The sequence below is a fragment of the Rutidosis leptorrhynchoides genome, chromosome 6 (assembly GCF_046630445.1).
Source record: "Rutidosis leptorrhynchoides isolate AG116_Rl617_1_P2 chromosome 6, CSIRO_AGI_Rlap_v1, whole genome shotgun sequence".
Taxonomy (NCBI): Eukaryota; Viridiplantae; Streptophyta; class Magnoliopsida; order Asterales; family Asteraceae; genus Rutidosis; species Rutidosis leptorrhynchoides.
The window spans coordinates 67,497,737-67,514,196 of record NC_092338.1 but is presented as its reverse complement, the minus strand read 5'-3'; the positions used below and the strand labels follow the sequence as shown (position 1 = coordinate 67,514,196).

Below are 16,460 nucleotides of genomic sequence, written 5' to 3'. Positions count from 1 at the left end.
GTGACGGCCGTGGTGGGTGAGGGGAGGGTAGGTTTACGTATTTGCATATACCATGTTAACGCGTTATATTTTGATTACCGAAAGAAAAGTAACGTACGATGATAAACAATATAAATAGCACAAGATGCTAACAAACTTAATGGGCTTATATAAATAAATGGCCGTGATAGAACATGGACTACATACATATATGCATAAATTATCTTGCTAACATAAACTACGATTGACATGTCGTTTTAAGACATATTTTAGAACGATAATATAGTGATGTCTTTGTTATACGTTCCTAATTCCTAATCAATGACCTAATATTGTAAATTAAGGGCTAAAGTATTTCAATATTGAATTTTCATATTCATTTTGTTTTAGTTGACGAGAGTAAAATAGACAAAAGTTTCACATACTCGTATAACTTAACGAAAGCCAATATTTGGTTCCATAGGGTATAATACCGGAAAAATCAGTACCGAACCGAAACCGATACAACTTTCATAAATCGGTTCGTTATTCGGTTTTGTGCATTTTCGTTTTCAAAATTTCGTTTTTGATACTTTGCGGGTCATTACCAGTACCAATCACATTTCAATTCACATAATACACTAAACTTCATATATCCCAGGCCAGCCAGTTTTATATGCATATATTGTCAACTGAGCTTGCTATATTACATGAATCATAAATATGTATCACAAAGTTAGCACTGCCAAAAGGCACTGTAATTAGATGTGTTTTTTTTTAACACGTGTAAACATAAGACATGTTTCCTTATAACATAACAAAGTATTAATCAAGGTATACAAATGATTATAAATCAATCGCAACTCAGTCTACGACGAGACTCATAAAGTATAAGTACAGACACATAATGTGCCAACGCGCCAATCACAACAAAAATGTGAAATATTTGATGACTCTGTCCAACTAAATCGAACCATCCCGGCTTCCATTTTTCAGGAACTCGACTAACATAAAACATAGCTCCAATCAAGTACGAAAACCCCATAGCAGATTCAAATCCTAAAGCTGTATTCCTTTCAGGCAGATGCCAGTTCATAATAGTAGCATGGATTGCAGGGATAACACCAAATAGGCCCATTGCCACAAAAATCAAAGTACGAACGAAACGAAATTTACCTCTCATTCGTGTTGGTGACATCACTACGATGACAGCAAAGATGCCTAGAATGGTGATTATACCAAGGTAGACGTATTGCCAAACAGGCTTACATTGAAAAGGATAATATATTGCAGGGAAAAATGAGGTAATAATCATAACTGTGATTCCTACGTAGTCTAGTTGACTTAGTAGACAATTTAAGTGGTGTGAGTGGCATGAAAAAAGGTGGCATAGACTACTTGCAACGAAACAAAACATTGCACCGGCCAAATAGACGTATAATGGCCAATGTGTTACTTCCGTTAGTTGTGGTGTCGTTTTCATGTATGATGAAATCAGTTGATGAGAAACGTCTGAAGAATGATCAGATGGGAATACCCTGTAGAGGTTAATTGAATTGAATATCACATTACAAGATAACTGTTTTTTTTTTTTGTACTTGCGATTAAGAAGAGATGTATATAATAATATAAATGGTTCATATTAAAGAGTATTAAGTATTAAGTATTATGATTATATATTGTGTATTTTGAAGTGATAGTGATGCATACCATTTGGAGATATGAAAGAAGTCAGCTACTTCATATAATTGTGTCAAGTTTGCAATTGTGAGCACCAAGAATGCAACAAATCCGATCAGGTGACTGCACAAAATACAAATTACTTACTATAAAAATAAAAACTAACAACATATTGCTATACACACTTCATTTTTGCTTTTTAATCAATGATTAGAGAAAACAATATATCAGATGTGTCAAAACACTATGTACATACAGTTCAATATTAATAATATAAAAGGACGTTAATCTTAAATGAATTAAAGGTATTCTTATCCCATAAACCAGTTGATAATCTGGAACGCTGCCTAGTCAGCGTGCCCCGGATTAAGGACAAGTTGTGAGAAACACAGTGTTTGGATCAACTCAGTTTAATGATTCAGCTTGCCACCATCTAAACATAATAAAATCCCAACTAAAGACCTATTTGAAGGCTTTTGTTAGAACATCATATTATCTCTGTGCGAACTTCATAAAATTATTTTTATAGATAAGTCAAAACTTAAATAACAATAACAATAATTATAACTTAAAAAGTTAAAAAGCTAGTGTATATACAAATCAAAGAAATTGACAGGTCGAATGTAGTTGGGTTTTGCAACAACCCTAACATCAAACTTTATTGTTTCCCCTTTTATCCTTCTCAAATTAATAAAATAATACGAGTATCAAATATCAATACCAGTTAAAATAATATTTTATAATTATTTGTTTAAAAAATATTACTTTGATCCAATTAAGATATCCATAAATTAAATCAAAGCACAATTATTTAAGATCCAGAACTATAAGCTGCAAATCTAACATCAGAAAAGCAAAATTAACTTTTTGCTTGCTGAATTTCATGATTCGGAAGCAAAATTGAACAAAATTACGATGTGAATAATCATTATACTGAAAATGAGTAAACATAAAATTAGAAATTAACAATGATTGAGTAAACTTACGTCCAGATATTAAGAGTTTCGTTGTGGCAAAGTAACAAGGAGATGAAAGCATGATTAAGAGACCAATCAGCTCTGTAGTAATTAAGTATATATTCATTATCCTTCATGTATTCAGGTAATTCTTCATATTTTAGCAATCGAAACTTGCTGTTCTTCATTTTAGGGTTTGAATCCAGAAACTGTGTTTGTGTTTCATCATTCATTTTTTCACTTTCACCATTCATGACTTCATTTATACTGCGTGTGAGGTGAGCTCCAAATTTGGGGAATTTAAACAGAGTAGATATTTTGTAACGCTTCTATCTCTCTCTCTGTCTTGTTACGAGTTTTAGACTGAATTACATAAAGGACCTTATGGTTTCGAAGCATTCACTTCGCAGTCCTTTGACATATCTAATTACAATGATGATCCTTATATTTTTATATTTGTTACGCATATAATCCGTTACACTAAATGTTGTTAATCCGTTAAGATTAGCTCACGTATAAAATATGCTAGGTCAGCTTTAGTCCTTTTGAAAGAAATGATCATGTGTTTGATTCTTTTCTTCTTTTAATAAATATAATATTTACAAGTAAAATTTTGAAAATTTACATTTCTTTAAATTAACATATTCACAAAATTTGGATGACAATATAGAGAATTTTTTACACAAATGGTTCTTTCTTTGAAAATGAATGATTAGTCTTTCATGTGTTCCCCATTTGACCTGATAAATTTTAACTGTCGTTAGTGTAAAAGACAATGACAAATTCTAAATACAAGGATTATCTGAATCGCTAAAAATGGTAAAGGACTAATGGACTATGAGTATCTTTTGATGAAACAAACTATAAGGGCCATTTCCATAATTTACTCATAGTTTTATAATACAGTTATTTACGAAGTATTTGCTTTGTTATCATTTGGGCGTATAAACTGAAACTTGTTAGAGTGGACTAATATTATTTCGATTGAGTTCTATGGTCACCTAATCATAATATGGAGTAGTACCTTTTAATTTACTCGTATTTACTCTAGAAAAATAATTTGTTGATTAAAAAAAGATTTCGTAAAGGTTTGAAACGTGTTATGTTGAATTTGAACATGAGAGTAATACTTTTTCACTTATAGTTTTGACATTTGAGTCTTACGTTAACTAATAAAGAATTGAATACAAGATTTCACTTTCTGAAAATAATCCTAGCAAGGAATCCATAATCGGCTTACCTTTTTGGTACTATAATTTTTTAGTTCCCTTTTGAGCTCTAGTTTCCGACTTCCTTTGTTAGCCGACTAATTTCGAAGCGACAACCTGCTTTGTAAGTTACTCAGAGTCATGCATAATGAACCTCTGTGCCCCTGAGTTTACACCCAATTTATTAAAAGATCTAGTAAAGAGCTAGGAACAATTACAATTATAATCGGGTACGGTTCATTAGAGTTACACTTGGGCTTGGCCCGTGAGCTCTCCTACAAATAAAGGGATTGGGATCTCTCCTACACAAAAGGCACCTCATATGCACCTCATACAGCTCGCCTCTTTATGGCAACTACGTCTCTCATGATCATCTAGGGTTTTATCTACACTTCGTGTAGACTTTTTCGCCCAACGCCCCGATTGACCCCGTCTCAATCGGCCGGCGACTAGCCTTTGAGCACCTTACCATTGCAGCTCGTCTCGAAACTGAGTTATCACGGTAAATAACGAAATACCAGAGAGTTAAAGCCGCTAAACCTAAAAAAAAAAAAAATTAAATAATATTGCACTCAAGTTTATTTTTGACTTTTTGTCTTGGTTTGAAAATATGTTTGATCAAACTAATAGCTAAGCTTGTTCTAATTAGGCATTTTGCAACCTCTAAACTTTAATGAAAAATTAAGATATCCTAATATCATAAAAAAAAATACTCGCAACACATTTGAGATTATTGCAATGTTCGAAAACCTGTTATTTTTTTATATTCGGTACCTCTAATTGCCTTGGTTTAGAAGAGTTTAGTGGTATGGTCTGGTCCATTTAATTAGTAGTTTCAATTATCAAGAACCGAACCATCCTAATTATCTAAATTAAATTTATTATAGAACACAATTATTGGTGCAAGAAGAAATAGTAGTGTATCTTTGTATAGATTATTGTAGCCTTTATACATTTGTGCCACTGTGTGACAGTCTGACAGATCATGGGAGCTTCGGCTCGCAATGATGTTGCATTTGCGTCAATTGAATTTCAAGGTAAAATTTGGTTTTTGTGACATGAGATTGACTAGGTCATTATCATTTGAATTGGTAACTATTTTGGATATTTGGTTTTGTAGCAAAGGAAAATGATTGATATTGTTTGTTGTGAAATAGGCTCCACATAAATTTATCTTTTTTCGTCAAAAATTAGTTTTTTTTTTTTTTTTTTGAAAAGCAAGAAGAATATATTAATCACAAAGAAACGAAACACGGATATTGCAGTGGGAAATATATTAATCAAGAATATATTAATCAACGAAAGTACAAGGATATTGCAGTGGGAAATAGACCTCTCAAAGCACAAAGAAACGAAACACGACAAAAAAAAAAAAAAAAAAAAAAAAAACTAGCTAGCTAAAATTGCTTGCGGAGTTAGCAAAACAAACAACCACGAAAACAAAACAAATTTACACACTTGTGAGATAAATACTAGGATCACTAATCCAATTGAACCAATTGAATTGTCTTCCTTTTGATCTTTGCGATATCCACTCGAAAGATTTGATTTGAATCTCGTTTATTGCCACCGGAACGCTCCACGATTTGTTGTGAAAGATAACATTATTTCGGTTCTTCCAAATGTAATAAGCACTAACCCATTCGACCGCTTGCCAAATTTGTATGCCGAATTTTGACATGACATTTGAAGAGTTGGCATTACCACGCAAGATCTCGTTTGTACTAAAGTTTGAAAATTGACCTAGCTTCCACCATTGATGAACACGGGACCAAATTTCCAAGGAGAATTTACAAAAAACCAAACAATGATCTACACTTTCCACGTCGTTGTCACACACCGGACATCTAACGGAATGCAAATCAACGCCGCGTTTATCAAGTTCGATCCTAACCGGAATACGTTTCTTGGATGCCCTCCACACGAAGATTTCTAGCTTTCTAGGAACTAGATTGTTACGCATGGTTTCAAGATATTGTGTTGGACACGGAAGCAGCTGCTCGTCGATAATTGTTGATAGTTTCTTGACTGAAAATAGTCCGTTTGCTGACAGAGACCAATTCCAACCATCCTTGCATTCACGATTGAAATTAAAATCTGAAATCAAATTGATTAGATCCTCTAGTTCGCTACGGGTTCTGCCTGAAGGAGTACGGGTCCATTCCCAAATGAGATCTGAAGATGGAACGGCCGTATTTACACGATCGGTAATAAGTGCATCTTTATTGGCTTCCAATCGGTAAATTCTTGGGAATGTGCTGCTGAGATTGTTTTCTCCCACCCAATGATCATTCCAAAAGGAAGTCATTGAGCCGTCACCAACCTTCTTTACAAAGGAACTCTTGAACGCCACGTTTAAGTCATCTATATAATTACCTGCACGAATAATATTATGCCAAGTACCCGAAGATGATGAGCAACATGAATTACTCCCCATCTCCAAGCCACCGTTAGCACCATGAATACTACGAATGATTTTAACCCAAAAAGCATCGGTATCGATTTTGAACCTCCACCACCATTTACCCAATAGGGAGAGATTTTTACTTTTTAAAGAACCCACATTTAACCCCCCCAATCCCATAAGGTGACAAAATACAATCCCATTTAACCCACGATATTTTAGATCCCGAATCCCCGCCCCCTCCCCCCCCCCCCCCAAAAAAGAACGTCGCATACACTCGAGAGATTTTAAAACACATGAGGGAGCACGGTAGAGCGAGAAGAAATACAACGGTAGACTACTTAGAACCGATTTAATGAGGACTAATCTTCCTCCAAACGACATCATCCGCATTTTCCAATCCGAGAGTCGAGATTTTATTTTATCAATAACCGGGTTCCAAGCTTGTATTTTTGTCATATTTGTAGCAATTGGTAGACCAAGATAATTGAACGGGAATTTTCCAACTTGACAACCAATTGAATTGGCCGCATGGTTCACCTCATCCATATTAGCACCAATTCCGTAGAGGCAACTTTTATGGTAATTAACTTTCAATCCCGATGCCAACTCAAAACATTTGAGAATATTTTGTAAATTATGTAAGTTGACCGTGCTCCATTCCCCGATAAATATGGTGTCATCGGCGTATTGAAGATGAGAGACATGCACTTTATCATGACCAATCTCAACACCTTTGAACAAGCCTTTTTCGGTAGCCGCTTTCGTAAGAATATTGAGGCCTTCGGCCGCGAGAATGAATAAGAATGGTGATAACGGGTCTCCTTGTCTTACGCCTCGACCCATCATTAATTCGTTGGTAGGAGAGCCGTTAACGAGAATTGAAATAGATGCGGAACTTAAACAAGCTAGTATCCATTTTCGCCATTTACAACCAAAACCCATGGACTTCATAACTTCTAGGAGGAATTCCCAATTGAGACAATCAAAGGCCTTTTCAAAATCAACTTTGAATAGGATACCTTTTTGCTTTCTTGCTTTAATAAAATCGATGGATTCATTCACCACAAGTGCCCCGTCTAAGATAAACCTACCCTTTAAGAACGCACTTTGTTCCTGACCCACAAGCGATGGCACAACCTTTCTAAGACGGTTCGAGAGGATCTTAGCAATAATTTTATAATAGCTACCGATTAGGCTAATCGGCCGGTAATCACCTAATCCCATGGGATCGGCCTTTTTTGGGATTAATAGATAACTGAAGTGTTGATCAAGTTATGGATTTGATTTAAAATAACGAAGGAAAGAAATCTACAATACTTTAAGTTTTATATGATATAATAATAACCATACAAGTAGCATGCTCGAACAGATAAACAAGTAGAGGATCAACACGACACATAATCAAATCTTACATCTGAACTCAATTTTAGTTGCAATTCCTACAACATTAATGCTCCTTTACGAATGTAGTCCTTTACGTTTGTAGTCCTTTACATTTGTGTTCATTTTATGTTTTATACAAATACATATAAATACATATAAACTAGGCCAGGATCGGTTGTCCTTGAAGGATCTATGTGCCCAGACTCACACGCAAATTCTCCTTCAGAGTTAAGGTAGTCATCCAATGCCCGCGCTATGTCACAGAAAATAATGTTGGTGATTTTAGTGTTATCAACAATCATTTTAGTTAATTGGGATTTACTAGAAAGCAAATGCTTATCGCATTAAGCTCAATGACGAGTTTGGAGAATGTGGAGTGCACCTCGTTCGGGTTAATTCGATAAGGTCTTGGAAATTACATCATTTGATGAAAAGGTAACCATGAATGGTTACATAATTTCATGAAAAATGATGTTATTTTCTAAAAGGTGTCAATGAAGAGTTGCACACTTTCATTGAAAGGTTGTGTCGTTTCATTGCACCTTTCCATTTTCTATATATATGGGACTTTGCTTTCATTATACAAACAAGAAAAATCACATTCTCACTAATACTATAATTTGATATCTTCTTGTCTAGAGACAAATTGCGTTCTTGTCTTATCCCAATTAAGATTTCGTGTAACCGAGGCAAGTAGGGTCGAAATACGTTTCACTATTCAAGAATCAATCCAGGATTATCAATTTACAACCCTATTTCTAACAAACTAATCAAGTATTTTTCGGATGGATTAATTTTGGATGAACCGTGGAAAAGACAAGGGATATGTTGTTGAAAATTTTGAACGGAATATCATTTATGAAAATGATATGGGAATTTCGTTCAAGATTGGATATGTGATTTTAATGATATTTGCATGGCTTTTTATCATCAAAGTGGACTGGATCGGGGTTGAATCAACACATTCATAAGTGGAATCTTCACAATATTCGGTTAATTGGTCACTGAATGTCTCGGGGATATGAGATTTTAGTAGTAGGGATAAACACGAGGAATGGATGATCTACCAACGATACCGAGTACACAATTTCTTATCTATTTCTCCCTATTATTTTGTCATGATACATGTTAAGATTAATTGCATGAGTATCCTCTTAATTGATCATAAAATTCAAGTCATGATATGGTGGATAAGTATCCACTGAATTTGTATGTGATATTACATGTTCAAGTGACGATATATATGAAATAAACTGAAAAGATATATGCAAAGAATAATAATCAATTGTTTACATGGTGTTAACTTGTTCATAAATTAAGTTTTAACGGTCCTTGTTAATTTAAATGGAGAATGGTGATGTGCAAATAAGATGGCTGAGGATAATTGATTGTATCTTTCATCATTGAACAATGAATAATTACATGTAGTTTCTGTTGGGTAAAGGTTACCGGAAACACATGGGTTATCCTTTGGTTAATATTCCTTATTAAAACATCTTTGAAACTACTTAATTGCACGAGATACACACCATGCGTGAGTCCTCGGTTTGGCGATACTTTCGATTTTGGTTACAATTATCCGACCGGTGTAAATGTTGAGATAGGAGGCTCCAATAATTGGTCTCGTTTGGAACGGTAAGTTTTTAAAAACCGTTGGTTTTGGTGACCGTTGTTATTTTGCTAATATGAAAAATAATCTACTAATATTAGTATTTAGTTGATATTAATATTGTTATTATTAATTATTAATTATTAATTGGAAGTTGGATATTGAATATATTTGTGGTTGTCGGTTGCATGATCCCATGGGAAGTAACTGACATCATCAATTAATCAACTTATACGTTTTCAACAGTTAACATCTATCACATGGTTTTACATGGGTGCATGTACATCATATTGCCTTAATAATACTATTTCCCAATTATATCATGTTGATATAACTAGTTGTGGAGCCCTCGCTTCGCGCCGGGGGCTCCGTTTTGAATGCGAGTTAAAAAAAAGTCTTGATCTATTTTGTAAAAAAGAATTTTTTTCGACATCTAACATTGAAGGGTTGTTCCTTTTGTGAAAGTTGCTTCTTTTAGCGTTCGGGTTTTATTTAAAAAAAAGTTAGTAAAGTGGGGGTTCGATTTGTATTTTAATAAAAGTTAGGGGGTTAAGTTTGTGAAATTTGAAAAAAATATACGTATAAAGTGGGAGTTTGATTTGTATTTTAATAAAAGTTAGGGGGTTAAGTTTGTGAAAATTGAAAATTAGTAAAAAAAAAAAAAGTTAGTAAAGTGGGGGTTCGATTTGTATTTTAATAAAAGTTAGGGGGTTAAGTTTGTGAAATTTAAAAAAAATATACGTATAAAGTGGGAGTTTGATTTGTATTTTAATAAAAGTTAGGGGGTTAAGTTTGTGAAAATTAAAAATTAGTAAAAAAAAAAAAATTAGTAAAGTGGGGGTTCGATTTGTATTTTAATAAAAGTTGGGGGTTAAGTTTTGTATTATAATAAGAGTATAAAGTGGGGGTCGATTTGTATTTTAATAGAAGTTGGGGGGTTAAGTTTTGTATTATAATAAGAGTATAAAGTGGTGGTCGATTTGTATTTTAATAGAAGTTATGGGGTTATGTTTGCGAAAAGTGAAAAGAGGAATAGTACTATTCATTTCATTTTGCCTTTTAAATATAGGAGATGATTCTAACACATCATTTTTTGATCCTCACACACCTATTTTAACCTTTTACTCTTCTAATAATACTCCATTTCTTTAAATTGGTGTGTGAGGATCAAAAAAGTGTGTGTGAGAATCATCCCCCTTTAAATATAGGTATATAATAATATATAATATATAATATATAATTACAAGAATTTGTGATGTCAACATTCTTTTGCATATTGTTGATAGTGTTGATGGTTGGTTAAAGTGAAAACTTGTTTCGGAGACAAGTATATGATTGTTAGTAAGGCAATGGCTTCAATAGTAATATTTGTTAGACTATTTAACGGGTAGTAATAATTTGTTGGATAAGTCACAAAACTATCTTATATGATTATGTGAGGACTGTTTTTGTTATCAAATAAAATGTTCATGAAGTCTATCTTCATTTGTAAGATATGTCCACATCTCATTTGATGGTTCATCTGGGATGACTTCGTAAAACAAATATGTTTTAATGTGGAATGAGGATTAGATGTTGCTTAATTATTTCTAAGTACCGGTTTGCTTTGGAGATTGGTGGAATGATGTATGTGATTACATCAAGTAACCAATATAGCATGGTGTTAAAAAGATTAAGCATGGTCTAGTGAAATTCATTGTAATGGGGCTTAAGTATTTTAATACTTGTAGAAGTCAACCATGGATTATAGTTTAGTTCACAATGGTGATCCTAGGACATATTAAAATTGTATTGAGTTTACTATTGATCAAGAGGATTATTAGTCTACAAGTTGTTAGTTTTTAACACTTGGTATAGATGAAGTTTCTTGGATCAAGATGTTAATGTTGAGATTATTGACACTATAAACTTGTTGTCATTTCTTCTTGGTCTTAGAAGAGGTTTGACTAAGATTGTTTATAATTATAATCTCACTATCCAATGTAATGGTAATGATTGTGTGCATAAGGATAATGGAAATACATTATCAAGGGTGTACCAATTTTAAGTTTACATTGGTGAGTTGTGGAAAGTGGACATGTGCAATGACTGATCAATCAATAACCTTGAGTACGCGCGCGGTTCTTATGATAGGATAAGAATACATTAAATCATTTGATAAAAGGTTTACTATTTAAGAAAATTGATTGAAGTCGAAAGAGATGAGAGTAATGTCTATTTAGATTCCTAATTATGGGATATTCGTTGGCTAAGGCATATAGTCTAATGTACAAGGGAAAATCTAGATACTTATGCCTTAGACATACTATGTTTCGTGAGTTGATCACGAATGAAGTGATATCTATGGATTTGTTGGGTTACAACAAAATTTTGCGAATCACTTGACAAAAAAAATGGTTAGCCTGAGACTTAGTGCACAAGTCGGCTATTAGAGTGGGATTGAAGTCCACCGAAATCTTCCAAAGTGAGACACCCAATTCCCTTCTAGTAAAACGCTAGAAGCTGAATTTCAATGTGGAAAGCTTACTTTCTGAAGATTGAAACACATAAATATTCTGATCCCAAAGTATGTGTTTAGACCCGTAAGTTGAGGTAGGTTGAAGTTTAACTTCTTAATAGTTCTTTTGAAAAATTGCAAATGTGGGTGCAAGATGTAAAAGAACTATCTATGTGAGCATGAAGTTTTGCCGCTTCAAGGAGCATTGGACTTAGGCTGCCGATATGTTCACTGAAGGATTGGGACACATGGCTTATAATAGTGTCAAGTTAGTATTAGACTAATGTAAGAAACTGATGTGTGTATTACTCTCTCGTTTTCATATGGGTTGAAGGGTTTAATTTCTGAAACACCCCGATTCTCGAATTTTGGATGATGTAATATACTAAGATGAAAATTTAATTTCTGAAACATTTTCATTTATGCATTGGTTTGTTTTGTTTGTTCAAGTTTTAGTAAATTAAGGATTACACTAAAATGGGGGGGGAATTGTTGGTGATTTTAGTGTTATCAACAATCATTATAGTTAATTGGGATTTACTAAAAAGCAAATGCTTATCGCATTAAGCTCAATGACGAGTTTGAAGAATGTGGAGTGCACCTCGTTCGGGTTAATTCGATAAGGTCTTGGAAATTACATCATTTGATGAAAAGGTAACCATGAATGGTTACATCATTTCATGAAAAGTGATGTTATTTTCTAAAAGGTGTCAATGAAGAGTTGCACACTTTCATTGAAATGTTGTGTCCTTTCATTGCACCTTTCCATTTTCTATATATATGGGACTTTGCTTTCATTATACAAACAAGAAAAATCACATTCTCACTAATACTATAATTTGATCTCTTCTTGCCTAAAGACAAATTGCGTTCTTGTCTTATCCCAATTAAGATTTCGTGTTACCCGAGACAAGTAGTGTTGAAATACTTGATTAGGAAAGTGTTTCACGATTCAAGAATCAATCCAGGATTATCAATTTACAACCCTATTTTCTAACAAATAATAGTAACCACTATCTTCAATCAAGTTTTTTGTGATCAAATATGATGATTTATATATACTAACAAACAAATGATATATACTTTATATAGATATTAGGTAATTATACCTTCAAATAGTAGACAAGAAGCATATACACAGAATAAACAACAAAATATATAAAATGTAAAACAAGTAGTTAAAGCTACATCCTCAATAGTAATTTGAGTTGCTTAATTCTCGTAAATTTAACCAAAATACATGTTAGAATAAGAAAATTCGAGGTTTATCAATAATTGAACAGATAGAATCAAATGTTTTTATTTGTTATTCTAATATGCTAATAATTCGACTTTTTTAAATCGACATGCTAGTATCTATCAAGATTAGAGATTACTAGTAGTCATTAGAGCGGATTTGATTGCAGAAGGAGACCAATGGGGGTAAAAAGACTTGACATAGGCAACAACTGCAGCAACATGTTGGCAAGCTATTGATGTCCGAGACATGATATTATAATTTATAGAGTTTTTGTTGTGTAAATATCCAGATGGTGGTCCAAAAGGTGAAAACGCTGCTAAAATTTCCACACCCAGAGTAGTTACATCCGGCTAAAAGAAGATAGCATTTTTCATTAGTGACATGTGCTATGAATTAATGAAGAAAAAATCAGTGTAACGTTGTTATCCACTGAAGGATCTTTTTGCAACAATTAGGTTAATTACAATGTGTGTAGTTTTTAAGATTTATATTGGAGACGATCCGTAAACCAATCAACCATGTATATATTTTGAAACCAATTATAAGTAATCACAAGATGCATGTTGCTAACTAGCAGGCCCATTCAATTGAGACTTCTTGTTATTTACAGAACTGACTACATGTAAAGTTATCTGCCACCCAGATCAATTACATGAGTTTTATAAAATAATTTCAATTTTGACTTGGATGATATCTACTTTAAAAAATGTAAATAACAGGTTACAATACCTTTAAGATATCCGGTGGAAGCATGATAGGTCATCTATAAGAAAATTTAGCTACAAGATGGGCAACTTCATTGTCGATAATTTCACTTTTTATAGTTTGGACCACTGGGTTTTTGTTTAATTGACATATAATAGCCGGATGTTATATTAAACTAATCAATGTTCCATTTTTAAGTAGAGACGGTTAATCAAGGACATCATTAACTACCTGGTATAGGATGTGTAGTTTCTGACCAACTTTACAGTATATGTACTTTGGCATACAACAAGAAATGGCAGGACTAAGTCTGCATTTAGCGGATTTCGGGTAAGGCAACCAACGCCTCCGGCTATTAAAAGTGGCGGGATGTTTGCATCATTCTCATCACAAAGAACCACTTTATGTTGGACCAAACTACTTCTTATACAATCAACATCACAGTTCCTATAGTGTTCTAGCTATTCGGATCTTCGGATCGATGTTCGAGAGAATTCGTGAACTTTCGGTAGTCGATTTAGTCGAACCAATCAAGTCTTAGTATGATAGCTATTGTACTAAGACAGAGATCGATGCCTAGAGTCGTTAATTCGACTTGTGTGGGTTTTGGATCTGCTGGAACTTGAGAGAAACAGTTAGGGTTATTGTGAGTGATTAACCCTAAAAGTGAAGCCATGCTCGTCTATTTATACTCGTCTTGGGCTTCATTCGATCACGGGCCTGTCCAACTTTAATCTTGCTTTAGTTGATATAACTAGAGACTTATATGCACCAACAAACTCCCCCTAGGACCTAGTTCTATCAAAATTTCTTCTTTACCCAGAATTATACACCATCATCTCCGTTGAGGATCAACACACTCCCCCTAGGATGTGGCGTTACTTTCAGCTTCACTTGATTTCCCTTTATGCACCAATAAACTCCCTCATATGGCACATATATTCTCTCTTCATTTTTATCCTTGTCATATTCCAATGATAATCGCAAGTCGATACAATTACCAAGAAATACAACTTGTTAAACCATTGAGTAAACTCTCTTTTGATACTCGGAGATTTCTACTCAGCAATCTTCAAAGCTCACCAGTCATCAGATTAACCCTAACTTATGACTGTTGTGACTTCAGGTTCTTCAATCTCTTCTAATCTTCATATATGCAGCAGAATTTAAGATTTGACTTTGTTTGGCCCATAAATAATCAGAAGGTTCTGATTACCCTACAGTAACTTCTATTTCCTTCTAAAGCTTCATAACCTGCACATGGTAACATCACGAAGTACAATGACATATATAACCATTAGCACGTTAGATATAATCAATCTCTTGTTTCTTTACAACATAACAATTATAATCATTGATGCGATTAATTAAGCAGCTTTATTCCTTTCTCTCACGTACACCATTCCTTCACATTCATCAGAACTTCAAAAGCTCCAACTTTAACTCTTCTTTCAGTTAACATGGCTTGTACGTATATCATCTTTGACAAAATGTTGATCACATAAAATATCTATTTCAAACACACACTGAATTGGCCATTTTGACTCAACATTGTTCACAATCATTCAAAATTCAAACAATGTTTAAACACTTATACATTTTGAATTTCAATCAGCAAAAACATCTTTAGTTTTTCGAACACACTTAGCTACAGTCTGATACGTCAATTTTGATTCACATGAGTAACCCAAAAATAAAACAAATAGAAACTATTTTTGTATTTTTTAAAGTTTATGCTAAAACACACCAAAATCTTTTTGTATTTTTCATAATATGGATGCACACATGTAACAACTAAGATATTGAAACTAATCTTTATGCAGATGCAATGTAAACATGCAATAATGCAAACTTGAAACATGCAAAAATACTAAAACACACTAAAACTTTTTATCTTTTTCATTTTATAATGCAAACTATGGAAAAATAAATGCAAGCATATACATTATGATGAATTAAATCAATAAACTAACCGCATAGTGAATATCACAAGCATGAAAACATATCAAGAACAGACTATACCGCTAACATATCATAAACACATATTTTAGTGAGAAGATGAATTAATCAACATTTTTCGTGGGATCAGAACTGAACTATATTTTGCAAATTTTAACATCGTTAAATTCATTCATTCAGAACTCATTGTTCCATTTAGATTTTCAAGTACTTACACTTTCAGTCTTTGAAAATCAATAAACCTATCAGACTTTCCTCCCAAACTTTTTGAAAATCACTTGCGCACATGGGTAAATAATCTTAAACTTAGTCCTCACTTGAGATCGCACAAATTTATTAGGTAGTCAATTGAGCACAATATAATGACGCTGTCCACTATCACCTCGATGTACTTTCAATTTGATTGAACAGGAACATCTCACGATGTTTCTAGCAACCTTGTCAGCCATGAGCTTCTACCTTAAACTTATACCTTTCGATTCAGAAAGCTTTGTTTATCTCAATTTTATTGCATACTCCGTAAGAACACAGTTACCAGTTGCTATAACCCCATGCTTGAGCGAAAAGCTAATAATGATGGAATGAAATGATGATTTTGGGAGTGATGAAATTCTAAATCAGAATACCCTCCAGAAGATATCCCCAGCTATCTAGATCAATCGGCACAACCCATATCACAGACAATAGATGTAACGTCCCTTCAAATGATAAGCAAAGACCTGCTAAAATCATGACTTCCCGAACAAACAGAATGATTTGAGTTTTCTAGATCTGAAACTCTGGCACTTCTCCCCGTCGGATATAGATAACTTAAATTGTTCTGATCAGCATAGCGTTTGATCATCTTTCACATGTAGA

At 33.5% G+C, this 16,460-nt stretch overlaps 1 protein-coding gene across 1 annotated transcript; it reads right to left on the bottom strand.

Moving 5' to 3' along the window:
- Positions 1-649: 649 nt before the first annotated feature.
- Positions 650-2,890, bottom strand: LOC139852911 (heptahelical transmembrane protein ADIPOR1-like). Its single transcript, XM_071842254.1, has 3 exons — positions 2,625-2,890; positions 1,669-1,761; positions 650-1,496 (listed from the first exon to the last, which is right to left on the bottom strand). The coding sequence occupies exons 1-3, from the start codon at positions 2,846-2,848 to the stop codon at positions 812-814; spliced, it is 1,002 nt and encodes a 333-aa protein (XP_071698355.1). The 5' UTR covers positions 2,849-2,890; the 3' UTR covers positions 650-811.
- Positions 2,891-16,460: the final 13,570 nt, after the last annotated feature.

Excerpts from the sequence above, each read along its gene's own strand:
- LOC139852911 (XM_071842254.1), bottom strand. The coding sequence starts at position 2,848 with ATGAATGGTGAAAGTGAAAAAATGAATGATGAAACACAAACACAGTTT. Across the intron at positions 1,762-2,624 it reads GAAACTCTTAATATCTGGAC|TCACCTGATCGGATTTGTTG; the intron begins GTAAGTTTACTC and ends TATTTTGTGCAG. Across the intron at positions 1,497-1,668 it reads TTCTTTCATATCTCCAAATG|GGTATTCCCATCTGATCATT; the intron begins GTATGCATCACT and ends TAACCTCTACAG.